The sequence below is a fragment of the Monodon monoceros genome, unplaced genomic scaffold (genome assembly GCF_005190385.1).
Source record: "Monodon monoceros isolate NGI ecotype Baffin Bay Population unplaced genomic scaffold, NGI_Narwhal_1 Super_Scaffold_16, whole genome shotgun sequence".
Lineage (NCBI taxonomy): Eukaryota > Metazoa > Chordata > Mammalia > Artiodactyla > Monodontidae > Monodon > Monodon monoceros.
This window is the reverse complement of record NW_021703772.1, coordinates 4,724,722-4,752,487: the sequence shown is the minus strand read 5'-3', so window position 1 is coordinate 4,752,487 and position 27,766 is coordinate 4,724,722. Positions and strand designations below refer to the sequence as shown.

General features: G+C 46.9%; 1 protein-coding gene across 3 annotated transcripts in view; it reads left to right on the top strand.

Moving 5' to 3' along the window:
- The window catches only part of AGAP1 (ArfGAP with GTPase domain, ankyrin repeat and PH domain 1), a 562,113-nt gene that overhangs the window by 490,060 nt on the left and 44,287 nt on the right, over positions 1-27,766 (top strand). For all 3 annotated transcript variants that reach the window (XM_029224417.1, XM_029224416.1, XM_029224418.1), the window contains one exon: positions 3,478-3,700. In XM_029224417.1, coding sequence (XP_029080250.1) covers positions 3,478-3,700 — 223 coding nt within the window. The remainder of the gene's footprint in view (positions 1-3,477; positions 3,701-27,766) is intronic.

Genomic DNA, 27,766 nt, shown 5'->3' with positions numbered 1-27,766 from the left:
AACACAGTGCCCTTCACACAAATGCCTCTCTGATGGCACTGCAATTCTTTTTTGTTTGTTTGATTTTTTTTAATTTTATTGAAGTGTAGTTGATTTACAATGTTGTGTTAATTTCTGCTGTACAGGAAAGCGATTCAGCTGGACCCGGGCATATTCTTCTTCGTGTTCTTTTCCATTCTGGTTCATCACAAGTCTTGTTTATGCCTCAGGCATCCCCATGAGCCACAGTCACACCACAGATGCTATAGGGATTAGGCCACCTGCCCAGATTCTGTGCCACATCCAGAAACCAACCTTTGGCTTAATCAACGATCATACGTTTGTTTGCTTTTTCCGTAAAAATAGAGTACAGTTGGTTAAATCCTGCCCAGAGACTTCTGGGGTTTGTTTTCTTTATTTCAAAATCATATGTTCTAGATTTTGCTATCAAATGGTCTCTTTTTATTTTATCTTGAATTCACTACACACTAAAAGCATTTGATTGAACTGACAGACTTCATAATTATGCTTTGTGCCTTGGAGCAACCCAGTTTTCCTCCATGCTTTCCGTTGTCCAGGGAATAATGCCACGTTCCCTTTGAGAAAGTCCTTTTGTAGTTCGTATCCTTGAAGTTAAGGACTTACTTCTCATTCTTCACCTTCCAGCCCTGGCACAGTGCTGGGCCCATTCAGTAAAGTTTTTCCAATCATATATTTTTGCCGTTGTTAGGGTCCAGCACCAGGCTAGGGTGTCAGGTGGCCCTGGCATCCCGAGCCTGAAGCCCAGTGGGCGAGGCCTGGACCCAGTGGCCACAAGGCCCGGGGCCATGGAGAAAGGCCGTTAGGGGCACACAGCAACTCAGAGCAGACCTTGTGCAGGAAATGGGCAGGACTGGAGCAGGTGGGGAGGGAGTCATTGTGAGTCAGGGAAGCAGCAGGACGCACAGCTGAATGGCTCTGGTTTGTTCAGGGGAAGAGCAGCTGCTGCTCAGGTAGGAAGCTGGCCAGGTAGGATTTGTGCGACCTAACAGGAAGAACTCAGGATTGTCACAGATAAAAGGGGAGAGCCACCTGGGAGAGACCACTGGTTGGCAGGCAGGTAAGGGCAGGACGGCAAGGCCACGTCTGCGGCCTCCGGGTGAAAGAAGGGGTCTCTCTTCAGGTATCTTGAGGGACTTCTTTTTTTTTTTTTAGTTTTTTTTTTTAATTTATTTATTGTTGGTTGTGTGGGGTCTTCATTGCGCACGGGCTTTCTCTGGTTGCAGCGAGCGGGGGCTACTCTTCGTTGCGGTGCGCGGGCTTCTCATTGCGTTGGCTTCTCTCGTTGCGGAGCACGGGCTCTAGGCGTGTGGGCTTCAGTAGTTGTGGCTCTTGGGCTCTAGAGTGCAGGCTCAGTAGTTGTGGCTCGCAGGCTTTAGAGCACAGGCTCAGTAGTCGTGGCTCACAGGCTTAGTTGCTCCGCGGCGTGTGGGATCTTCCCAGAGCAGGGATGGAACCTGTGTCCCCTGCATCGGCAGGCGGATTCTTAACCATTACACCACCAGGGAAGCTCTTGAGGGACTTTAAAGCATCTTCTTTTGTTTGAATTTTTAAATGTTACTTTCAATATGTGTCATGATATGAAGTTAGAAGAGAGAAGTCGTTATTTGAAGTGCGTTTTTATCAGGAAGTTTCAACGTAACATCTTTAAAAGCACAAAATCGGAGACATATCGGAACCTCCATTAGGAGAAACGTCTGCAGTGGTTTCCACTATCATCTACAGGATTGTTTTAACGGGAAGATTCCGTGGCTCCTGAGCTTTGCGGTGTGTGGCCAATTGGAGGTCGAGAGAACATTCTGAGAGCCGGGTTGGGCGGGCGAGTGCCCAGGTGGGGAGGGCAGGTGGAAGAGGGAGGTTGGGGGAGGCTCCGGGGCCAGTTTGTTTAGAATGAGGCCACCTGAGTAGGAATCCAGGGACAAAGTGGGACAAATCTGGAGAGAAAAGAGGTCTTAAACTCCCATTCCTTAAACACATTATCTGTCAGGTCTGTGCCCAGTCCCACCACGCACTGTCTATTTCCATTCTTGTGACTTTAATAGCTGTTGCTACAGTGTGTCCCACTTACAGGGTGACATGAAGAGTCTGAAGGGTCAGGTTATATACCCCAGGTCACCATAAGAGCCAGCTGTGTAGCAGGATTCAAATTAAGCCTTTGGCTGCCCTGCTGTGTTTTCTCAGAGGACAAGGGGAAGGTCGAGGGGCTGAGGTCAAGGACATGAGAGATGACACATTGGCAAAGGTGTTTTGTTTTTTATGTGTTATTATTATTATTATTAGGGGCATCTGTTTCCTCTTCCCAACCAGACGGTCTCTGAGGCCACAGACCCCTCTTCTTGTATGCCCCCACCATGGTCTCTATCACCACCTTCCTGCCTTTGTATTAGATATTAAGTGAATCACTGGCTGATTTCTGCTGAATGAGCATAAGGCCACTCCTGGTCATTTGCCACTTCCAGAGTGATTCCAAATAAATATGATGTCAGCTACCTGGTTTTTTGTTGACTCTTCAGGTGCGCCTGCGGTAAATGTTGGTTACTCTTGGATGATGGAAGCCTCATTTGCTTCTGTCGGTGGTGAAAGCCATTGACTGTCAAGGTCAGCCCCGTCTTTGCAAACCAGCTGACGATTCTAGCATGAAGCCAGCCCTGGGTCCAAGTCCACAGTCTTCTGACTGTGTCAGCCAGTTTCACACAGGGACTGATCCCACTCAGGGGTCCCAGTGCTGTTCTCTGGACTCATTCAGTGCCCTTGGTGCAGTGTCACAGCCCAAAGCCCATCACCATTTATTCCGAGAATCAGGGTCGATCATCCTGGGTAGTAACCTAACCAAAGGACCGTGTCCGCCATCTTACCAGCAGTGAAGGATGGAGAAACGGGAGTTGCTTTGGTGGTTGCCCTTAAATAAGATCCCTGAAAAGCACACTTCTTCATTGTAGTGTGCCTTTCTTTCATCTTGGAAATTTGCAAATGTGCGCATCATGTCACTCAAAACTTTGATGTGCCCGTGGTTGCAGAGGTGGTCACGTGGGACCTGGTAGCTTTGGGAATGACCCAGCTGTCCCTCAGCACACCTTCTCTTTCCCGCTATCAGCTGCCATCCACAGTAGGCACCAAGTCATGCCTGATTTTGTTTCCACGTGTGTCTGCCTGCTCAAGGGGAGTGCTGCTGTGGAAGTATCCAAAAGTGCATCTTTCTATCCAAACCAATGCTTTCAGTTGTTTCCAAGGCTTTGGTTAAAGCCAGTTGTTTGAAAGTTGCCGCCAACATGTCAGAGCTTTTGAGATGCCTGAGACAGTTCCAAGTACCGGCCGGGGAGCATTTTCAAGCCATGTGATTCTAGGGAGGGACTGTTGCATGGGAAGTCCGATTAGCCGTTTTGTTCCTGAGACCTAAGGACAGTTGGGATGAGTGATGACAGTCTGATTGCATATGGCGCCCTTTTCCTCTTCCCACAGATCCCAACTGGGCCAGTTTGAACTTGGGAGCCCTCATGTGCATTGAGTGCTCAGGGATCCACCGGAATCTTGGCACCCACCTTTCTCGAGTCCGATCTCTGGACCTTGATGACTGGCCCATTGAGCTTATCAAGGTGATGTCGTCCATTGGGAATGAGCTGGCCAACAGCATCTGGGAGGAGAGCACCCAGGGGCGGACGAAGCCCTCGCTGGACTCCACAAGGTAGGGACGTGGGAAGGCATGTGGTTATGGGGCATTCTGCAGGCAGTTCAACAACCAGAAATGACCTTAATGACAGCCACCACTGAAACTGCCCCAGCAACCAGTGGGAAGCTGGTTACCCTGGACAGAAACATCTGTATGAAAAATTGCTCTTCCGCAGACACGGGTAATTCAAACTCCTTAATTTTTTACTCTTGTTTTTACACTTTGGGGATTCCTCTCCCTCTCTTAGAAATGTATTAAGCTTCTAACCTTATGAATATATCACTTTAATTAATATACTTCTAATAGGCATAAGCTAGGCTGTTAACACTAATTATGAATTTTGGATTCTTTAATTTTGTTATTCTTATGTCTTTGATAAGCATCTACTCCATTGGTTCCCCTCTCCCCCCGACCCCCACTAAGTGAGTTTATAGTAACCAAATGTATTTTATTTTCTGAAATATATTTCTAACACATTTAATCAACCAAGTATGGCGTAACTTATGGTGGCTCCTCATTAATGTTAATTGTTACCCAGTGTAAAAAACGCATTTATTTTGAGTCCATTCCGTTTCTCATTTTTCATTTACAGCAATTATAAGCCATTTCTTAGTACACATGCATATTTAATGTACCTAAGAGGTGGTAAAATGGCGCGTTTTCTGAGAAAGCCTCTTTCACAGAGGCAGGATGGACCGTCCTGTCTCCACGGCTGTTCGGGGAGCTGGGGGGCATCCCAGCGTCTGAAGCAGGGGCACGGGATGGGCTCAGCCTTCACTTCTCAGGTGTGTGCAGAGGTGAAGGGGGAGAAGAGGCCTCCCAGCATCAGCACGGATCTGTCGTGCTGGTGATCAGACGACAAGGAAACCCAGGTGTCCGTCTGTGGTCGGGCCACATGCGAGGGGTAAGAAGTTGGTTTCTACTGCCAATAACATGGAAAACCGGTGGGCTTCATTTCATCAACACTAAAAAATGAATTTGTGGTGCCCCCTTCGGTTCACTTGAGAGAATGAAGCTGGTGCCATTAACCCTGCCCTTCCTATTAGGTGCTCTGTGGGGAGGGGACGGGGGTGCGCAAGAAATGTGCACAAAGTACATCTGTTTAAAATCGAGTAGGTTGGCGCTGTGAGCTCTTTATATATAAGTTATGCTGTGTAATATACACGCAGGCAGCTGTCTTACAGACTGAAGAAATGATACACTTCTGCCGTTTTTCAAATTTGATTTAACACTAATATAGAAATCCGCAGGGTTGTCCACTAGGAGCATTCTTAAAAGATTAATTCATGTTTTAATGTCTATTTTTTCATACATATAGTTTCCTTGGAGGGTATTGAGATCTGAAAAAGAAAAATGATTGGAAATCGGATTGAGTTTAACGTGTGAATGCAGAAAACATTAAGATAAGTTGGGAAAAAATTAACTTTATGCATTTTACTGTTTGTGTGTCAAAGGAGCAGTTATACTATTTTTAATACATGAATTAGAAAAGTTTGGTTGTTTTTCCATCTATCACAGTTAGAAACCATTTAGAATGATTACAAACAAAGACGTAGGTTAATTTTTTAACTGGGAAATATTATATAATAATTTCATCCTCGTAAGTGAAGATGGTGTATGTAAGGGTATTTCATCCTTCTAACTTGTACATTTGAATTAACCTCTTGAGCATGTAACTTCCTCTTCTGTGTAGTGTTATACACGTCGTATCTTTACATTTTAGAGACATTTGAGTCTTTCTTTCTCACAAGTGGAGTCACTGCTGTGAAATCCCTACAGTGAGGTGATGTGGTTACGTCGTATTTCCAGTGGTAACTTGGGGGTTTCTAAGTTCTGTCCATCTCTAAGAAGATAAACATGTTTGAGAATTGAATATACCTTTGTGCTTTAGTAATTCTCCCAGGGAGTTTTATTTTTAATTAAATTCAGCAAATATTCATTGAGTGCTTCCTCATAGAAAAGAAGTGATTGCTAGGTGACGACCGTAAGTGTGCGGTGGTTGGTGAATGTTCTCAGGGCCAGCCGAGGATGCCAGGACTCGGTGGCGTTCACAGACTGGAGGGATTTGCGTTGCTCCAGGAGGTCCAGGAGAAATGTCATCTGAGCTGACTTTAAACTGTGCTGTGATCTCCAGGCCTAGGGGCGTGGGGAGTGTGTGTGCTGGAGGATGGTAGGGACCTACACACAAACAGGAACGTGGAAGCCTCAGGGCCCATGGGGAGCTGGACGCTTGAGCACAGTGAGAAGTGGGGAAGGGAAGGCCATAATAGAGCAAAGGCCTGGTGAGCCGGGCTAGTGTTTTAACAGCGACTCTCGCGGTTGGGCAGAGGGTGGGTTGTTGGATCTCTTTCTGTGTTCGTATATGTTCCGCCTGTTCTCAGGAGAACTAGAGGCAGCCAGCAGCATCCTAGGAAAGGATGGAGACAGGCAAGGAGATCAGTTGGAAGACTGTGGTCCCGGTGGAACGTGGGCAAAGCCTCAGATACACTCAAAGACCGCTCAGTGTAATTGTAAAACAGTCCAGATCCCCAGCTCCTTCACTACCTCCTGCACTTTCCTCAAACAGAATCAAAATCCCAAAGTTTGGGCTGGAATGTCCACATGGATTTCAGTCTGCGGTGTGAGAATGGATATCTAGTCTGGTTCCTGCCTCTCCAAGACAAGGAAAGACACGCCCTCCCACCCACCCTGCCTCGCTCTCTCTGCAGGACCTGTGATCACTAGCACAAAAAAAGCTGGACGGTTCTCTAATGTGGCCCTCAGGTAATACTAAAAAGAAATATTTTAATAAAATTTTATCTCTGTCTGAGGAAAAGCCAAGTGCAATATATCCAGTCTAATGCTTTGAAAAAGGGCCCAGCTGTTTTCCCGAGAAGCTCCATCCATTCTGTCTTGTTCAGAAGATTCATTCTGACAGTGGAATATAATTAGAAATGTGCCATACCTCCCCCAGCACACAGACACACACACACACACACACACACAGACACACACACACACACACACACACACACACACACACTCAGGACCATGGAGAAGTAGAACACGACGGATCCTTCTCCAAAGAAACAACTGAAGCCACCTCGCATTGGTGTCACCCAGACGGGCTCCTCTGACCAGCCGTCTGCCCTACTGCTTGCTGGGCCTTCACCCCTGATTAGGGCAGCTTTGGACGGCACGTAATTGGTTCCAGCGATTCTCAGCTGCCCTGAGAACTGCCGTTCAAACTTGAACAGCTTTGAGATCAATCGAAGCTGACGGCGGCAAAGCAGTATTGACTTCCCATTCCTAAACCGGGGAATCATTAGTCAAGAAAAGCATCTTTTAATTAGTCCCAGGAAGAAAAAAAAAATCTTTTTGCATGGATTCTGCAACAACTGCTATTTTTTTTCCAGTGCATTCGATATTAAATTTATTGTCTCAGGAGGGGAGAGGATGCCCTTCATCCCCCTCTGTAATGGAGGTTTAATTTGGAGAAAGGAGCAGGTAGAGAAGATCGATGCTGTAACAGTTAACTACCTCTGGGGTGGAATCAGAATTCCCCTCTAATTGCTATTGATACCATTTAAGCACACACTTAAAATATTGATTGTAAATGGGGCTGCTGGAGTAGGGGAGAAGTGGTAACAGAATGAACTAGGTGTCAGGGCCTTAAGGAGGGGCAGTTTGCTGTCGGCAGGACGGTCAGCGTGTGAGTCGGTGTGTTGCATCTTAGAGTACGTTGTCCTGTGGAGTTGGACGCGGGGCCTGGAGCCACCAGGCAGGGCTCTGGTTCCGGTGTCAGGACACAGCTCGGAGGTAGAGATGTTAAAACAGTCACGTGCGTATTTCCGGAGTGCGTGAACGAATGGGTGAATGAGAGAAAGAGGAAACTGGTCAGCTTGGAATACATGTGTCGGGGGGGCTTTGCATCCTCAGGGCCTCAGGACTCCCCATGTGTCTGTGAGTGAAATTCCCAGCACACGGTGAAGCCGTCTCAAACAAACCTCTCTGTGCATCCTCTCACGCTCGGCCACGCACTGGTGTTTTCGGGGCCGGTCTGCATCACTTAAGGCAGGTCCTTCTTGATTCTCATCCCCCTTTTCACTTAGAAGCTTTTTCGATTGACTGCAGGGAAAATAATTTCCCACCAGGACCGATCGGAGCTCTCTGGAACCGCATTCCTCCTGGCAGAAGCCGAACTCAGCTGCGCTGTGCGGCTTTCTCTCTTCATCTTCCACCTTTGTGTCTCCGAGTCGAGGGCTTTGGCCCCGGGAGGGACCAGGGACCAGTTGCTATTTGCATTTCAGGGCAGGTATCCTGTTTACAAGGTGGTTTGGGGCCTGCCGGTTTGGTCTAGGAAATCAAAGGAACCTGGAAGTAGAGAGCTGTGTTCTCAATTCCGTGAAAGAGCCCTTGGGAGAAGCTCTAGGCCCAACTGAAATCACCCTGTCACCTCTTTGATCCCACATGGAAGGGGACCGAGTTTGCTGATTTAGCGTACGTTCCCTTCCCTCTCTTAGCATCCTTTCTCTGGGTTTCGTTATTTGTCAGTTCACCTGCGCCCCTAAACTCCCCTCTTGTGTTTAACCTCTAAAAAGATGTCACTTCAGGAGGAAGATTGGGGGCCGGACGTCAGAAATCCGCGTGGGAGAGACGGGCTGCTCACTTCCAGGCGGAGCGAGTCTGCCCGGTGATCCAAGTTCCGTGTCCTTTTCATTTCCGAACGCCACTTTCATCTTATTTATGCACATGGAGATATTGATAAAGGGGAAATGTATCCAAACTGAAAATAATTGGATCCCCACCGCTAACTCTGAGATATTAAAAGCAGCACCACTTGGCCACGTCTCTGTCTCGTTAGGTTTGATCATAAGATCACAATATAGTAATCTCAGGCTCAAATTTCTGGCATAAAGATGCACTGATCCAAATGCGGCCTCGGGGAACATGAGGGCCCACGCGGTCCCAGGATTGTCTCATCTTATTATTTTTCAACAGTTCTTGGCCCTGCTGAGGTCAGTGTTTTGTCTCTTTTGAGTGTTCCTCTATGCTTGACACCTTTTCCTATTTTCTTTCCTTAAAAAAAAAAGAAAAATGGGCAGGGGGAGAAATGGGGGGGGGGGGAAATAAAGGACTTTGCAGTGATGACCAGAACCCATCTGCAGTTGGGTGGCATCTGCTCCCCACATGTCACTTCCCTCATTAACAAGCAATTGAATTAATTAAATGCTACTCAGAACACACATAACAAGCTACCGGCAGTGTCCAAATTAGCACTGATAATCAAGGATGATTTCCTTTATTATCCTGCTAAGTGGTGTGCAGACTCTGATCTCCCTGTCTGCCCTCATCTATTTACATACCCCCAGCTTCTGCCTTTGGAAGCGGAGGTTATCTTACCTAGTTAATTTGCCAGGATCACCGAGCATGGCGAATTGATGCCCTGCCGCCGCTGCCACTGCCACCGCTCGGCCCCCTCCCTTCCTGCCCTCCCCCAGCCCCAGCCTTTGTATCTCAAGCTCACTGATAAATTAAAGGCCACCCCTGTGGTCTCTCAAGTGAGTAATAGAGGCAGAAATTTCATTTTGCAACTGGCTGATTTAATGATCCAAAGGGTAATTAATGGCCTGATTATCTTAATGTTAAATATGTCCAGCAGCAATTACTGTGACCTCCCGCTTGTCAAGGTCCGGGCTGTGCTCTTCTTTCAATTAAGTTCTCTGGGGCTTAATGGTATGAATAAACTCCTGATTCTATCATCCCGGACGGACACAGAGGGTTCAGGGAGCTGGGGGCTCGTTTGGAGTTTTAATCAGCCTGTCTTCGACTCTGGCGATCAGAGTTAACAGTTATAACAAGGACAGCCTCACTTTCTTCTTCCCCGTGCAGGACCCCATCTCCACCTCCCCTCCATCCACCCTTTTGTGATGTTGTTTTATTTTATTTATTTTCTCTTACGTATTTCCATGCTCGGAGGGAGAATTCTGTTTGCAGAGGGAGCCGCTGTGCTCCATGAGGCTCGTCTCTTCCAATATAAATTATCATGTGAGCGCTGTGGTTTTTCTGTTTGACAGGCTTAATTAATTGGCAGGAGCCCCCGAAAATGACAGTGCCACTAATTGCAACTCAGAGTGCATTTCTGTCATCGTGGCGCGCCTGTCAGCGGGCATGCCCTGGCCCCAGCCGCCGGAGCGGGTCCCACCCTCCCGGCCTCGGGTCCGGGCGGGGACAGTGTCCTGAGTGAGTGGGGACAGTGGCAGGCTCCGAGGAGCCCTGGGTTTGCAGGCACGCCATCCGCGTGCAGGAGCGACGTTTATTGCCAATAGAGTTCACACGTCCGCGGCTCCGCAAACCCAACAGCGGCTCGGGGACCTCGGATTTGACTTAAGATATTTTAGGGACTTCTCAGAGTGGGCCGACATGGAATCAGACCCCGAGAGCCGTAACTCAGCCACCCTCCTTGACGGGGTGGTCCTCATTAGCACGTTGCTAAATGTGCTTGGGTTTACCCGAGCTCTGCACCCAGATCAGAAATACTGCACTATCATCAGTTAGGGAAATGTACAAATGAGACGCGCATTAACACTGCCTCAGAAATAATACCTGTAGATTACGGTTGACAAGAGATAGAGCAGTTCCCCTGGTACGCTGCAGGCAGGGAGCGTGGAGGGAATCTGTGCATCGGCAGTGCTCTCCGATTAAGCTCTCAGGATAGACTAGCCCTAATTATAAGAAAGGCGGATCTAACAAGATTCTCCGTAAGGTTAAGTAAAATGCGATCCGCGTTTTACAGCATAACTGTTCCTTCCAGTTGCCTTTGAAGAAGATGGATGAAATAGTGCTGTTGGTTTATTACGTCCTCCTGCCACACACAAACCCGTCTTTTATTTGATCCTGTAGGAAACCAAATGTGGGAGCCAGCTTTGCGACCGGAGAGCTGTCTTGGGTTGAAAACCCCTCTCATTTGCTCTCTGAAACGTAGCCATGGAGACAATCAAGGAATTTTTTATTGTTAAGAATTTTTATTATCATTGGTAGCTGCAAATGCGAGTCACCTGCCAGCATCAGTTTCTTGTGGGCGCCCTGACCACTTCCGAGCCCGCGTCCGTAGATGAAGCAACGTAATGTGGAGGCGAACCGTTAGACTTGAATTCTAGATCGTGGGAGCCCTTCTAAACGGGGGCCTATAAATACTCTAAAACAACAGCCTCTGTTTTGATTCCTCCAAAAGTAGAGCATTTTCCAGAAGGTCATTTCTCTCAGTGGTGCTTTGATCATTTTGCGCCAGAAACCTCCTCTCTTCTGAGGAGGGTCCTGCTTTCTTCTTCCTAACAATGAAGAAGAGGCAGAAGCAGACAAGCCTGGGTCCAGGGTTCACAGTGTACTGGGTGCTTTTTCTTAGGACAGAGCCGTCCTACGACACGGGATGACCCCCGTTTCCCATGTGAGAAGGTTGTGAGGTCAGGGTCCTGGAGTCACTTGTCGAGGTTTGCCCGGGACTAAGGGGCAGATCACTTGAACGCAGGACCTGACTCCTGACACTCTGCCCTGGTCCTTCTGCTGCTCCCGTCCTTTTTCTGCTCAGTGTCGTATGGCCACATCCCATGGTCAGTTGTGGCGTCTAGAGGTACCACTGTGTTTACCAGTGTACATTCCCTCTCCTCCCCTTGACCCCAGCTCATACTCCTACCAGCCATTAGTGTGCCGGTGTTTATATATTATTAGTGTAAATGTATTATGTATAATAGCATAACTACGATGTCTTTCCACTTACAAAATCTAATAGCCTCATTCATGGTAACTTAAAGATAATAAAGCATCATTCATTTTAGTTTGCATTCATACAGCAAACCTGATCAAGTCACTCAGTCGTGATTCTCAAGTCTTAATTTTCTGCAGTCAGTGCTAGTCCTTAGAGCTTCTCTGGAAAACAGTGCCGAGACCTAAATGTACAGATCAGCCAACGTAGTCACACGGTTCGAGCCCCAGCTTTTCACGTGACCACATCCTTCTCCTGCCTGAACCTCCCTCCGTTCATGTCCCTGACCCGACACTGTCTGTTGAAAACATTTAGCTTGTATTTCCAAAAGCTTCACAATCGTATTTATTATCTGCATGATGAAATAGGGAGCCAGGCCAGAGGATTTCTAGTCCTGGTTTCATAGCCAGCATCTTCTGTGATTTTGATTTTTAAAAACCAGGGAATGTTCTCATTTGTAAGATGAAACTAGTCATTAGCCCACCCACTTAATCATGTAGATTTAACGCTAAAAGAAAATACTATTTATGAAGTTTCCTGGGCTCTTTATCTGGAAAACTCAAATCAGCTTTGTGCCTGGGTCCCTGCATGCTGGCGGTGGGAGAGGCAAGTGGCCTGTGTGCTCTCAGGTGCTGGGGAGGGTCTGCTGATGTGGCATATGCGGTCCGGGTTTATTTTTGCTTTGTAGAGTGGTTTATTGCAGCACCAGCAAGGCACGTTCTTGGACCCCATTCCAAGTGTATCCCCGTGGTGGGGCCCAACGATGTGTTTTAACTCTCTAGGTGATTCTTATGCATATTAAAGTTTGAGAAGCAGTGGTCTACATACACCAAGCAGTATCCACAAATGCCCACAACCCACCTGGAGTCCCTCTCCCTGTCTTAGCCCAAGTTCCTGGACTTTACTCCTCATTTCTTAAGACCCAGGTATCTGTCCTCTTTCTTTACCGTACTCTGTATCCAATATGCCATCTCAAAGGTGCTACAACCCACAGAGAACATCTCTGTGTCTGCCCCCATTACAAGAAGATTATATACTGTGTTCAGATGTCATTTTCCCCAGGAATGGAAGGTGGGTTCAACACGCAAAAATCTGTCAAAGTAATATACCACATTAATGGAATAAAGGACAAATGCTATGTACTCATTTCAAGAGATGCAGAAAATACATTTGACAGAACCCAATACCCCTTCATGATACAAACACACGGCAAAGTAGGAATAAAAAGAAACTTCCTCAACCTAAATAAAGGGTGTCTATGAAAAACCCACAGCTAACATCAAACTTAATGGTAAAGTACTGAAAGCTCCCCGCTTAAGATCAGGAACGAGACGAGGACATCCACTGTCACCACTTTTCTTCATCGTTGAAGTTCGAGCCAGAAAATTAGGCAAGAGAAAGAAACCAAAGGCATTCAGGTTAGAAAAGAAGAAGGGGAAATTATATTTGCAGGTGATGTGATCTTATATATAGAAAATCTAAAGGAATTCAAAATAAACTATTAGAGCTAATAAAGGACCTCAGGAATATACAAAATTCAGTTGTACTTCTATACGTGAGAAATGGACAATTGCATTTACAATATTAATATGCTCAAGAATAAAGTTAACCTATATACTGAAAACTACAAAGCATCTTTGAGAGAAATTAAAGAAGACCTAAATAATTGGCAAGACATCATGATCATGGATTAGAAGACTTAGTATTGCTAAGATAGCACTCCCCAAATGATGTGTAGATTCAACACAACCCCTTTCAGACTTACAGATGCTTTTTTTTTGCATAAATGGACAAGCTGATCCTACAGTTTATATGGAAATTCACAGGACCTTCGGATAGGCAAAACAATCTTGAAAAGGAATAACAAAGTTGGAGCACTCGTATATCCTGATTTCAGAACTTACTACAAAACTACAGTAATCCAAGATTGTGATATTGGCATAAGAATAGACATATAGATTGATGGTATAGAATTGAAAGTCTTGACATAAGCTCGTCCCTCTATGGTTAATTGATTTTCAACAATTCATTGGGGAAAGAATAGTCTTTCAACAGGTGGCGCTGAGACAACTAGATATCCACATACAAAAGAATGAAGCTTAGACCCCATCTCCTGCCGTATACAAAAACTAACTCCAAATGAGTCAAAGACCTAAGTGTAAAAACTGAAACTGTAAAACTTTTAGAAGAAAATAGAGAGATAAAATAGATAAATTGGACTTCATCAAAATTAAAAATTTTAGTGCTTCAAAGGACAATATCAAGAAATTGAAAACAGAGAATGAGTGAAAATATTTGAAAACCACATACTGAATAAGAGTCTAATATGCAGAATGTGTAAAGAATTTGTACAGCTCAGCAACAGAAGACAAGTAACTCAGTTTTAAAACGTGCAAAGAGTTGGAATAGACATTTCTCTAAAGAAGATATACAGATACCCAATAAGCACATGAAAAAAATGCCAGACATCATTACTGATGAGGGAACAGCAAGTCAGTCCACACTGAGATACTACTGCACACTCACTAAGATGTGGCCATAATAAAAAAGAAGGTCAGTGGCAGCTGTTGGTGGAATGTACAGAAATATGAACCCTCATGGACTGCTGGTGGGAATGTTAAATGACACAGCCACTTTGGAAAACAGTCTGGCAGTTCCTCCAAAAGTTAAACATAGACTTAACATATGACCGAGCAATTCCTCTTCTACGTATATACCTAAGAGAAATGAAAACACATGTCCATGCAAAAACTTGTGCATGAGTGTTCATAGCAGCATTATTCATAAAAACCAAAGAGTGAAAACAAACCAGATGTCCATCAAATGATGGATATACACCAACTATGCTTCAATAAAATAAAATAAAAAATTTTAATGATGAATGGGTAAACAAAAGATGGCACATCCATACAGTGGAATGTTATTCAGACACAAAGAAACAATAAAACACCATATGTGCTGCAACTTGGATGAACCTTGCAAACATTATACGAAGTGAAAGGAGCCAGACACAGAAGACCACGTATTGTATTATTCCATTTATATGGAGTCGCCCGAGTAGGCAGATCCGTAGAGATGGAAGGTAGATCAGTGATTGCCAGGGGCTGGGGGATGAGCGGCAGTGGTGTCCAGGGAGTGACTGCTTAAAGGGTACAAGTTTTTTGGGGGGGGAGATAATGAAAATTGTCTGCATTTCCATGATGGCGATGGCTCTACAATCTTGTAACTAAACTAAAAGTCCACCAAAGCGTACACGTTTACAGCATGAATTGTAGGGAATGTGAAAAAGTATATGAATTTTGTCAATTTTTTTTAAAAAAGAAGGAATTTCCAAGGAGCACAGATGGGGCAGGGCATTCCACAAAGAGGGAACATTCTGGGCAAAGAGGCAGAAACACACGAGGGTGGCTGAAGCCCGGATGGTGGGGGAAGGTCGGCCTGGCCAGCATGTCTGCCCCTCATCTGGCTGGGGGAGCTGCGGGAGGGGGTCGTCCAGCATAGAGCTCTGAGCGGGATTTGCACTGCTACCAAAACCCCCTGCACTTGGGGGGGCAGACCAAAGGAGGGTGAGGCCAGGGAGAAAGAGGCGCCTCATGTCCAGGTGAATTGGTGGGTTGGAATCAGTGGTAATCAGTGATATGAGGGCCTTCCAGAGCCTTGAGAGGCCGGGCATGTCACAGCCATTGGCTCCTGGAATCCACAGGACAAACCGATGTCTTTCCCCCTTTAATAGACAAGGAAACTGGCCTGAGAAGCTCAGCCTGTGAATGCAGGAACCAGAATCCTGCCTGGGTCCTGCCGGCTGCACAGCCCTTCCTCAAGAGGCATTTGGACCAAAGGGATCTCAGGGACATAACATCATCAGGGCCCACCCCAGCTGGGGGCCTGGGGAAGGACAAACATCCAAGGTGATACTTAGTTTTCTTTCTTGAGCCATTGGGTGGATGGCGAGGCCTTTAAATGACAGGCAGAACAAATAAAAGGTAATTTCAGCCGTGAAGTCCTGGCAGTTTGATTTCGTGTTAATAAAGGTGGACATTGCACCCGTTTATGCCCCGTGGTTTTGAGGAGGTGGTCAAGCATGGCCGAGGCCCAGCCTTGCCTGTCCAGTCCTGGCTTTGGAGCAGGGTCTCTGGGCTTTAGGGCATACCATTCCAAGCCAGCAGAACAAAGCAAGCTTCTCCCAGCTTCAGAGTCCCGATTTCTCCAAGAAACTGCTTGAGGCCCTGGAGAGTGGGAACAGCAGTGACAGCAGCACTAAAGCTTCAAATAATTAAATGTCGTTTGTAACTGATACAAAATTTCGTCAACCTGGAGTCCGGAAGATAAACATTACCTGGAGTACACATCCCTCAGTCTTAGGGACTCACATGAAAAGCATCTCTAATGTGCGTGATCTTATGACCCTTGAGGATGAACACGTAACCATGGTGACTTAGCTGTGACTTTCTCCTCAGGGACCTCCACGTGCTGCCCCTTGTGTTTTCACACTGGTCCTCACGATCTTAGTGAAATTAGGAGATGTCTGTGTTTACGATCAGAGAAGAGGACCCCAGACAGGGAAGGTGACTCCTGTAATCTCACACAGTGCCTGGGAGCAGGCTGAACTTAGCTCACACTGGTCACCTGGAGGCACCGAAGAGAAGTCGACTGCATGGCTTGTGAGCATGGAATTCTGTCTGCAAATGACCACGGTCCTTGTGCCAGCCTTTCTCAACCCTCTGGTGGTTTTCAGCCCAGGAAGCATTTGGAAATGACCGTGGGGCGGGGTTGGGGGGCGGGTATGACTGTCATTTAGTCCTAGGAGCCTGAGATCCTGAAGCCCCAGACAGTCCTACAAAACGGAGAATTGCTTTGCCCAGAATGCCAGTAGCACCCCTGCTACGGAGCAAGGAAGAGACGACCCCAAACAGCCCTCACCTCCTGAGATCATCAGCGTCTTTTAAATAACACGTGCGAAGGCCTCTAAGAATCCAGTCTCTTTCCCCGGAGTTTTCTCCCGGGGGTGTGGAATGGATAAACCAAGGAAGACGAATACGTTCGCATTCTAGAATGTCAGACTCTACCTTTCCAGACGCGTTAAATGAAAATAAGAATAATGACCTATTTCGTAGAGTTTCCGAGGAGCCATAATAGAGGCTCAATAAATACTTGAGAGCTTGTATTTTTAATTATTTGTTTCCCGAAACTAATGTTGGGGCTATGCCGCATGGCAGATAAAAGGGAAGTGAAAGTACGTGGCCAGCCAAAGGTTCCGTGGAGTGTCCATCCAGTGGACGACTCCACACACAAAACAGGGCTGACGTCAATACTTGGAGATTATGACATGGCATCACAGTTAAAAGATGGACGCACGGCTCCATACGGCTGTGTGCAACCCAGACTCACTTAACAGTCGGAAGACAGTCTGGAGAACTTATGGCGTAGGGCATCCTAGCACTGTTTACAGAAGCGGTGTCCCTGGGACAGAGGAGGTAAAAGTAGGATTCCGATCCCATCGAGGCTGCTCTAATCCAGTGGGAACAGCAGAAAATTATCTGTGATTTTAAAATTCTCAGTCCTTCTGTTACAGTTGTGTCTGTGGACAGTTTTGGTTTCTAACGACCAGCTTTCTTCTTGACAAAGCGTGTGTGAGATTTTTTTTTAATCCCCTGGGATCAACCCCGTTCTCCACAGTGGAACAAGAACCAGTGTCTGTGCCATGCGAGGGGGGGGCACCTGCACGTAATTTCAGCAGCAGTCCTGACAGAGGAGACCTCCACCCTATCAGGAGAGGACGCCTTTATCCCTAGACTCTGACGTCACAAAGCGGGGTGCCCTTTCCGTGTGAAGTCAGTGTCGAGGGGAGAAGAGTCTCTGTGATTGAGAGGTAGTGGTGAGGGATTAGAATGCAATCCTCGTTATGTTTAGAAACCTATTTCCAAGATGGCAAAGCACCAACAGCCAAGAAGCGGTGAGGAAAGACACGTCCGAGGCAGGGAGCTCCCGGGATGCTCTGTGACACCTGTGAGGTCCTGCGGTCAGAAGAGTTAAAAGGCCCCCACTTGGGCCCACATGTTCAGTGATGACCATGAATGTGTGGTGATCCACGCAGGCCGCTGCCTCTTACGTGGTCATGGGGCTTATGAGAGGCCTTTCCAGCTAGAGATCTTATGGCCCAAAGCAAGGTGACCTTGGCCTCTCACACCCATCACACTAAAGCCATCAAGGCCAGAGACAAGCTGAGCCCCCAAGGCCTGGGGCGGCAGGAGCGCATCTCTAGCAGATGGAAAAGGCTGGTGTTCTCCATGCTCCCAGCAAAGCACAACCTCCAGGATGGACGTGGCCCCTCGGTGCTGCAGAGACCAAATGTGCCAGCTCATCCACTGCCTGCCCACTTCTGGCAGCACCGGGGACGGGCCAGCCGACCCCTCCAGCGCTGGCCCACGCATGAGTTATAGCAGCCCTTGGCATCCTAACGGCCCCGCGCGCAGCCGCTGGGTTCTTACACGGCATCCGGATCTAAGTCTCCAGGAACCCCTTGGAAAGCTGCAGTTGTTGTCCCATGTTATAGCTGAGGACACGGAGGTCACACAGCAGGTACTTGGTGACAGGGAGTTTGTCCCCAAAGCCCACACTCTGAGCCTTGGTGCTTTGCTGCTGGCCTGTTGTGGGGTCGGTAACCAAAGGGAACTGCATGTGACACTGGACAGCAGTGAGACACAGTACAGCTGCCATCGGGCTCAGCAGGACGCAGGATGACCAGGTGGCAGCGTGTCTGTGCCTGTCCCCCACCCCCACCCCCACCCCCCCCCCCCCCCGCCTCCCATCCATATCAGCTTGGGGCGGGGCCTCACCCTCTCCCACGCCCACCCCCTGCTATGTGGCACGTTGTCCTCTTTCAGCTGCTTGGGGACCGTGATGCCCTCTGAACATGGTGGAGAATGGTGGCCAGAAACACGACAGCCAACATTTTTAGTTTATTGTTCAGGCTCAGCAAACACCAAGGGACCACTCGTCAGTCTCCTTAATCTCCATCTTGATACACTGAGTTCTGATTTCCCCAGATGCGTGTTGGCCCTCGCACCTTCCTCCTCGACGTGAGGGATCACTAGTCGGCTTTGTCAAGTTTGCAGCCTGCCTGTGCCTTGGACTCCATGTCTGTTTTGGGAGAGGAGAGTCCTCTGAGCACTTTGTATGAGGAAAGAGCAGGAAAGGGAGGCATTTTGTGGTGCTTACTGGAAATATTGATCTCGCTTAGACTTGTAACCCAGGCGCAGAAGGTTTTCTTCCTGCAGCAGCCTCCTTACTTGGAAAAAATCTCCTGGTGAGCAGGTGAAGTTGGGAGCGAGCCCACTGGACAGAGGCAGGGAGATAGGCAGAGAGAAAGCCGGAGGCCGGTTCGTGACCCTGGAGAGGCTCCTGGAGGGTGGTGAGCCAACTCCCAGGCCCCAAGCAGTATTGTTGCTGTCACTTAAGGAACACCCATTCCTAATCAGGTTAGTCTCCTAAAGTATCTGGAGGTCAGGAAAGGTGCTTTCGGACATTTATTTTAAAGATAACCAAGATAAGCATAATGGCTTTTCTCGTCCGTCCGTCTGTGGTGGAAACTTCAGACAGCAGCTCTCGGGAGAGGACAAAGACAGCAGCTATGGAAATGGCCCAAGCTGGGTTCTGGTCCTCGCTCTGCCCCCAGCAGCAAGTTAGCAGACCATGGCCAGGCCTCGGTCTTTTCATCTGTAAAATGGGAGCAGTAGTGCCTGCTTCCTGAGATGCTTGTGCGTTCAGATGAGAAGATGCACGGGAAGCCCACAGAGGCACTGACTCATCTTCCTGCTGCAGCAGGGGCGGAGGCCGAGATGAGGGCCGACCGGGCGCCTTCCTCTGTCCTTCCAGCCCTGCTGCTCTGCGTGCCCTGCTCCTGACTCCAGCCTCTGACCTGGTCACTTGAAAGGTGGAAGGTGTGTCCTGCTTTCCCCCGGGTGTGAGTCTAGTCCACCTCATTATCCGAGCACTCTTGGACCCTGTCTCCCCGCACCCCGGGCAGGGTGGAGGCATTGGGAGGTGGGACCTGGGGAAGGTGGGCCCCTCCGGTGGCCCAGCAGCACCTCTCACCTGCCCCGCAGCACCCGACGGGGGCAGAGCGGGACCGGGAGGGGTGGCGGCTCCCAGGTCATCGTCTGAGCTCCAGGGCAGGCACAAGGGCCCAGGTGCGAATGGAGCAGGTAGAGGGGGGTTGTTCTAGGACAAGGTGAAGGCCAAGCCTCGCTCCAGAGTCATTTTCAGCCCTCTTTAACCTGCAGCCACATTGTCAAATGAGCCACATCTGCTAAGAGATGAGTCTCGAGGTCTGATGGTCACCCAGGATTAACTCCCTGCCTTTCTCCCCGAGACTCTCCGAGGAGGTAGCCTGGGGCCGTGCAGAGCCGTGGGAGGGGCACGTGCAGATGCGGGGGCTGCTGGCTGGGGGGCTGCCAGGGTGCTCTCCCCAGGGCATCGGGGAACTGGAGCAGGTGGTGCTGCACCGGGTGCTAAGGGGTGTGGTCTGCAGCCACCGGATGGCACAGCTGTCCTTGCCACTGTGCTGGCGTGTATGGAACCTGACCTCTGGGCCTCGCCTGCCCTCCTCTATAAATGCTAATATGCAGCTTCCCAAACCTACCAACGGCCCTCCAGACACTGACTGGTACCCTCACCTAAAACCTACTAAGCCAGATAAAGCCAGCCGTGTTCATCCAGCGCATCCCTCTAAGTGGGCAAAGAACGTGATGTAGGAAACAAGGACTGTGGGCGGAGAGTCAGGCCCCAGGGAGGCGGCAAGGGACTTAGATCCTCGCCTGGCCACAGAGCAGGTGGAGGGAGGAAGGGTTGCCTCAGCAGCAGCTTCTCAAGTCTGATTTTCTACAGACAGAAATCAGGCGGTTCATCTCCTGGAGGTGGATGCACTCCGGTGAGACAGACGTGAACATCCGACCTTATCGTGGCTTCCTGAAATCTCCCTGGTTTCAACACAAGTTTGAAAAGGACTCTGTCCCTGATGTTTGCACACGTGGTTTGGAAATTGTGGTGCAGGGGGAGGCTGAATGACTTATTCAAGGGCAAGGAACACAGCCACTGGCTTTGAGCTAGGAGCCTGCGGTTCCCTGTGTGTCGCTCACCCCATTGTCGCGCCTGCTCGGTCCCCTGCACCCACCGGGTCGCGCCTTATTTCTGAAACACGCTCCCGCCTGCCGCTGGGTTTCATCTGGCTGTGAAGCAGTCATCAAAGGACGCTCCCCTAAACGATCTGTTCGCAGGCAGCCTGGAGAGCTTTGCTGATATGTTGCTAACACTCTGTCGGGCTCTCTGCAGAACAGGGATGGTGTTTGGCCAGCCCGCCGACGCTTGGGCCCCACGGGGGCCAGAGCACGTAGAAACAGGAGCAACACTTTTCATGTGCATGTTTACAGTGAAATCCTGTTTCCCAAGGCGAGGGAGTGGGGTCCAGTTGTTGCCGGAACAGCCCATCTCCCTGGTCCTTTTAAGAAGCGGGATCTTTTGACAGTTGCCACACGCTGAGCCCCAGAGGCCTGTGATGGCCAGCTGGGCGGCTGTTTAATGAGGGACCGAGGACCAACGTTCCAGCACTGGCTTTAGTGTGGCCTTCGTCCATAAAACTTCTCATCTGCTGGGACTCCTCTGGTCACTGAAGACAAGCTCGCAGGTCACCGCGGCTTCGCCCCATGGTGCTTCTGCTGAGCTTTGACGGAGTAGCTATCTCGTGGTCAGGATGACCCCACGTCAGCGTGTGTCCGGTGATGTCAGCGTCACCGCTCGTGACCCTGGTGACTGTGCTTCCCAGTGTGACTTGCCCGTGCATCCTGCAAAACCCTGCTCCCCTGGCCGGACTCCTGGTCCACAGTGTCTTTCCCTGTCATCACAGGGCCACCCTTCCCAAGCTCAGGGAAGACCACTCACTTCGCAGATGTATTGAGAAGGATTGGGGTTCTATCAGTGGTATTTTTTTTTTTTTGCACGCTTTATTCTTTCAAAGGCATATCTGAAATATAGTTTCTCATCAATGGTGGTTTTTGATTTCTTTTTAATTTTTTAATCACCAAGACCTAAGAGCTCAGTACCATGTCAGATGCATGTACCAAGCTTCATACGTGTCCAGGTGGGTCTGGTTCCAAAGCTGAGGTTCAAGTTCAGGCTCAGGTTCAACTGACCAGGGTCAAATCTTAGTTTGCCACTGACTTGCTGTGTATCCTGGGCTGTCTGACCTCTGTGTTTGACCTCAGTTACCCCATCTGCGAAGCAGGGATAATTGTAGTACCTGCCTCGCAGCATGATTTTGAGGATTGAATGAGCAGTATGTGTGGCACCGTGCTGAATACCTAATCTTCTAAATGAAGGTCTGAGTTCTAGATAAATGTCATCTATAGTTTTTCTAAGGAAAAATCACCGAGCGTTTAAAGGGGAAACATTTCTACAAGTTCACGTACTTTAGGGTCAAGCTCAACAAGCTCATGTAAAAATTACAGCGTACACACGTCACATTGGCTACAAGGTCCTAAGTCAAAGGAGTGATCAGAGAATGTCATCGGTATCTGTAGTAATACTTGTACTGTGCCAACCCCTTTGGGACAAACAGGAAGGATGTTTCTGGAAAGACAATTCAATCATTTTCTTACGATGTAGTGTAAAATAATATACGCTACTATGGGCTAAATTCTGTGGCCAAGACTGCGAGTGGCACATATCTGAAGAAGAGAATGAAGTGATCTTTCTCCTTTGATTCTGGGCAAGCAGGCTTATCTCTTAGACATCTTTTGCATCCTTTCCAACCTTCATGTTTTGTACATATAAGGCGAGACTCAGGAATCCCAAGTGATTTTCATGTGTGGTCCCAGAAGCCAAAGAGCAGTGACCATCCCTGGGGTATTTTACACCGTGTTCCGAGTCACAGCCGCTGGACTTTCAAGGTCAGCCATCCGTCTTCTGCTAGCTGGTCTGGCAAAGAGAAGGGCATGTCGTGTACGTTCCTGTAAAATGGAGTGACTCTTACTGGCGTCAAATAATTAGCTGCCAATCAGGGTACAACATCTGATGGGTAAAAAAAAAGATAGTTATGTTTCCGAAAATAGGGATGCTTCGTGTTGGCCAGGGTTTCGTGGAAATGTGCCCTCAGCCCCTCCCTCCGCCTGCCAACACTGCTGGTAAGAGTAAAAATTGGGAAAACCTTCCTGGAAAGAACGTGGCATGAAAAAGGACACCTTTAAAAGGACATCTTTTTTTTTTTTTTTTTTTTCATTGAGGTACCATTGGCTTATAACGTTATATAAGTTTCATGTATACCACATTGTATTTCATTTTTCTTAGCCATTTTTTATTGAAATATAGTTAATTTACAATGTTGTGCTAGTTTCAGGTGTACAGCAGAGTGATTCCGTTTTTTTAATATATATATTCTTTTTCAGATTCTTTTCCATTGTAGGTTATTACAAGATATTGAATATAGTTCCCTGTGCTATACAGTAGGTCATTTGTTTATTTTGTATATAGTAATATGTATCTGTTAATCCCAAACTCCTAATTTATCTGACATTATATTTTGAATTCTGTGCACACTACAGCGTGTTGGACACTGAAAGTTTCCATCCATCACCGTACAGTTGAATCCCTTTACCTGTTTCACCTCCTCCCCCTTCTTCCCCTCTGGTAACCATTACTCTGTTCTCTGTATCTACGTGTTTGGCTTGGTTTGTTTTCTTCTTTTCCTTTATATATTCCACGTGTGAGTGAAATCATATAGTATTTGTCTTCCTCAATCTGATTTATTTCACTTAGCGTAGTACCCTCAAGGTCCATTCATGTTGTTTCAGGTGTGGCAAGATTTCATCTTTTTTATGGCTAAGTCACAGTCCATTGTGTGTGTGTGTGTGTGTGTGTGTATTTATAACATCTTCTTTATCCATTTATTCGTCAGTGGGCACTTAGGTTGCTTCCATACCTTGGCTATGGTAAATAATGCTGCAGTGGACATAGGGGTACATATATCTTTTCGAGTTGGTATTTTTGTGTTCTTCGTGTAAACACCCAGAAGTATTCAGTAGAATAGCTGAATCACATGGTAGTTCTATTCTTAACTTTTTGAGGAGTCTCCGTACTGCTTTCCAGAGTGGCTCTACCAGTTTACATTCCCACCAGCTGTGTATGAGGGTTCCCTTTTCTCCACATCCCTGCCAACGCTTGTTATTTCTTGCCTGTTTCATGATAGCCATTCTAACAGGTGTGAGGTGGTAGCTTACTATGGTTTTGACTTGCATTTCCCTAGTAATTAGTGATGTTGAACATTTTTTTCATGTACCTGTTGGCCAACTGTGTGTCTTCTTTGGAAAAATGTCTATTCAGCTCCTGTGCCCTTTTTTTAAATCAGGTTGTTTGGTTTTGTTGCTGTTGTTGAGTTGTATGATTTCTTTATATGTTTGGGGTATTAACCCTTTATCAGCTATATGATTTGCAGATATCTTCTCCTATTTGGTAAGTTGTCTTCTTGTTTTGTTAATGGTTTCCTTTGCTGAGCAGGTTTTTATTTTTTATTTTTTTACTTTTTTTAATTTTATTTATTTATGGCTGTGTTGGGTCTTCGTTCCTGTGCAAGGGCTTTCTCCAGTTGCGGCAAGCGGGGGCCACTCTTCATCACGGTGCGCGGGCCTCTCACTGTCGTGGCCTTGGAGCACGAGCTCCGGACGCACAGGCTCAGTAGTTGTGGCTCATGGGCGCAGTTGCTGCGTGGCATGTGGGATCTTCCCGGACCGGGGCACGAACCCGTGTCCCCTGCATTGGCAGGCAGATTCCCGACCACTACGCCACCATGGAAGCCCCTGAGCAGGTTTTTAGTTTGATGTGGTCCCATTTGTTTATTTTTGCTTTTGTTTCCCTTGCCTGGGGAGACATATCCAGAAAGATATCGCTAAGACTGATGTCAAAGAATATACTACCCATGTTTTCTTCCAGGAATTTTGTGGTTTCAGGTCTTACATTCAAGTCTTCAATCCATTTTGCACTGATTTTTGTATGTGGTGTGAGATAGTGGGCCTAGTTTAATTCTCTTGCATCTGGCTGTCCAGTTTTCTCAACGCCATTTATTGAAGAGAACATCCTTCCTCCACTGTACGTTCTTTGCTCCTTTTCGTAAATTAATTGTCCATATAAGTGTAGGTTTATTCCTGGGCTCTCAATTCTTTTCCATCGATCTATGTGTCTATTTTCTGCCAATACCATGCTATCGATTACTATGGCTGTGTAATATAATTTGAAATCAGGGAGTGTGGTACCTCCAGTTTTGTTCTCTTTTCTCAGTATTGCTTTGGCTATTTGGGGTCTTTTGTGGTTCCATGTAAGTTTTAGGATTCTTTGTTCTACCTCTGTGAAAAATGTCATCGGGATTTTGATAGAGATTGCATTGTCTTTAGATGGCTTTAAGTAATATGGACACTTTAACGATATTAATTCTTCCAATCCATGAGCATGGAATATCTTTCCATTTCTTTGTGTTTTCTTCAGTTTCTTTCAACAGTGTCTTACAGTTTTCAGTGAACATGTTTTCACCTCCTTGGTTAAATTTATTCCTAGGTATTTTATTATTTTTGTTACAATTGTAAATAGGATTGTTTTCTAAATTTCTCCTTGTGCTAGTTCATTGTTAGTGTATAGAAATGCAGATCTTTTTATATATTGATTTTGTACCCTGCAACTTACTGTATTCATTTATTATTTCTCATAGGTTTTGGGGGGGGCTTTCTATATATAAAATCATGTGGTCCCCAACTAGTGACAGTTTTATTTCTTCCTTTCTGTTTTGAATGCCTTCTATTTCTTTTTCTGGCCTAATTGCTCTGGCTAGGACTTCCAATATTATCTTGAATAAGAATGGTGAGAATGGACATCCTTGTCTTGTTCCTGATCTTAGAGGGATAGCTTTGAGTTTTTCACCATTGAGTATGATGTTAGCTGTGGATTTGTCACGTATGGCCTTTCTGATGTTGCGGTACATTCCCTCTATATTTATTTTATCATAGAACGGGGTTAGTTTTGTCACATGCTTCTTCTGCATCTGTTGAGAGGACCATATGATTTTTATCCTTCATTTTGTTAATGTGGTGCATCACACGGATTGTTGAGGATTTTGCACCTGTGCTTATCAGCGATATTGGCCTGTAACTTTCTTTCTGTGTATTGTTTTTGTCAGGTTTTGGTATCAGGTAATATTGGCCTCCTAAAATGACTTAGGAAGCATTCTCTTCAATATTTTGGAAGAGTTTGAAAAGAATAGGCATTAAATCTTCTTTGAATGTTTGGTAGAATTCACATGTGAAGCTGAGAGGACCCAGCAGTTCTTCTCCTAACATTTATCCTTAAAAAGATGAAGGCTGTGTGAAAAGATTTCATTGCAAAAGTACTCACTGAATTGTTGTTCACAATAGTCAAAAATTTTTAAATAAAGCATCAATCCAAAATAGATGATCAAATAAATCGTATTTTCTTTAGTATATAAATAATGTATCTATTTACAAAATATTAAATGTGTAGGTGGTTACAGTAAATAGTATATACAGTGAACTATTTTGAAGCCTCTAAAAATGGTGCAGCTGAAAATGTAGTAACCCAGAGAGGGGGGTCACAGTATATTAAGGTAAAAGCATCTTATAAATTGTACCCCAAATTGTTATTTTTTATTTTCTGGGGGATAGGGTTTTGACTTATTTATTGCTTGTCTTTACTTTCTGATTTTCTACCATTTTAAAATTGTGGTTAGATTCTGTATACAATGTCTATGAGATTGAAACCTTTGAAGGAGCAGGGTGTGTTCTTGGTGTGAATGGCGTGACCGTGACCGTGACCGTGCTTTTCACACAGAGTGAGACTGGCGGGTGGTGCCACCCGAAGGGCACCCTTGTCTGCACCCTGGTACCCGCTGGCTGTGGCCCTGTGCTAAAAGCACTGAAGTTGGAGGAGGCATAGTACTAGGACTTGAGCCGCACAGCCTTAAAACAAACCCTCCCCGGGCCTCAGTTTCCTCTTTTGTAAGAGGACCTGGTGGTTCTCTTTTTCTTCCCTGAGGCTGGATTGCCAGGGGAGTGGGTGGGGCTGGTAGTTAGGACCAGCATCCTATATTGGAGTATAATCGCTTTACTGTTGTGCTAGCTTCTGCTGTATAACAAAGTGAATCAGCCCCATATCCCCTCCCTCTTGCCTCTCCCTCCCGCCCTCCTTATCCCACCCCTCTAGGCGGTGGCAAAGCACCAAGCTGATCTCCCTGTGCTATGCTAAGCTCATTGACTTTTAACACCGTAGTGAGGCCGACTGGGCTTATTTCTCTGGAAGAGCTTAATTAAAGGTGAGAGTTCTAATAAAAGAAGAAAAAGGTGACAAGGAATGCAGGGGGAGGGGTTGTTTCCTAACTTTGCCTTGGAGTCTCTGCGCTGCCCCTCCTTTTCCAGAGCCCCTCAAAACCCTCTGCAGCCCCCTCGGCAGAGCAGGTTGGGATGCTCCAGCTGTGTATGGCTGCCACACCAAGGGGGAGTTTCTCTCAGCTTTAAAAGCCAAGCCGGATTTTGGAAGTATCCGGCGGTTGAGAACTGTCCACAGGTGCCAGTGCTCACGGTGACTCTCCTTCACACGGCTGTCCCTGCCCACCTCCAGGAGCAAATGGAACACAGGCCCGCAGGAGAGAGGAACCTCACCTAACCTGGCCTTCTCTTTTGCATTGCTCAGAAAACAGTTTCTTCTCTTTGAGAACAGTCTTACATTTTCTCCTCACATTTCCCACCCATCCTCACCACTGTCTACACCAGCACTGTCCAGAAGTATGATGTGGTCCACGTATATCATTTTAAACTTTCTAGGGAATTCCCTGGCGATCCAGTGGTCAGGACTCCAAGCTTTCACTGCCAAGGGCCCAGGTTCAGTCCCTGGTGGGGGAACTGAGATCGCACAAGCTGTGCACCGCAGCCAAAAAACAACAAAATAATTTAAAAGTTCCCAAGGTGTTTAAAAAAAAAAAAAAGTTCTATTAGCTGCATCTTGAAGAGGCAAAAGAACCTGTGAAGTAATTTTAAAGATATGATGAATTCACCCATTATCTGTAAATTGTTGTTTCAACATAGTAATCAATATCTAAAAGTATTAATGAGATAGATACATTCTTCTTTGATACTAAGACTTTGAAACCCGGTCTCTTGTTTCACACAGCCCACCTTCGTTCAGACTTGCCCAATTCAGGCGTCCTGTGGTCCTATGGGGCCAGTGGCCACCATTTTCAAACTTGTGGGTCTAGGCAGCTCATCAGAACAGAGGTGGTGTTTGCCCTCTCGACT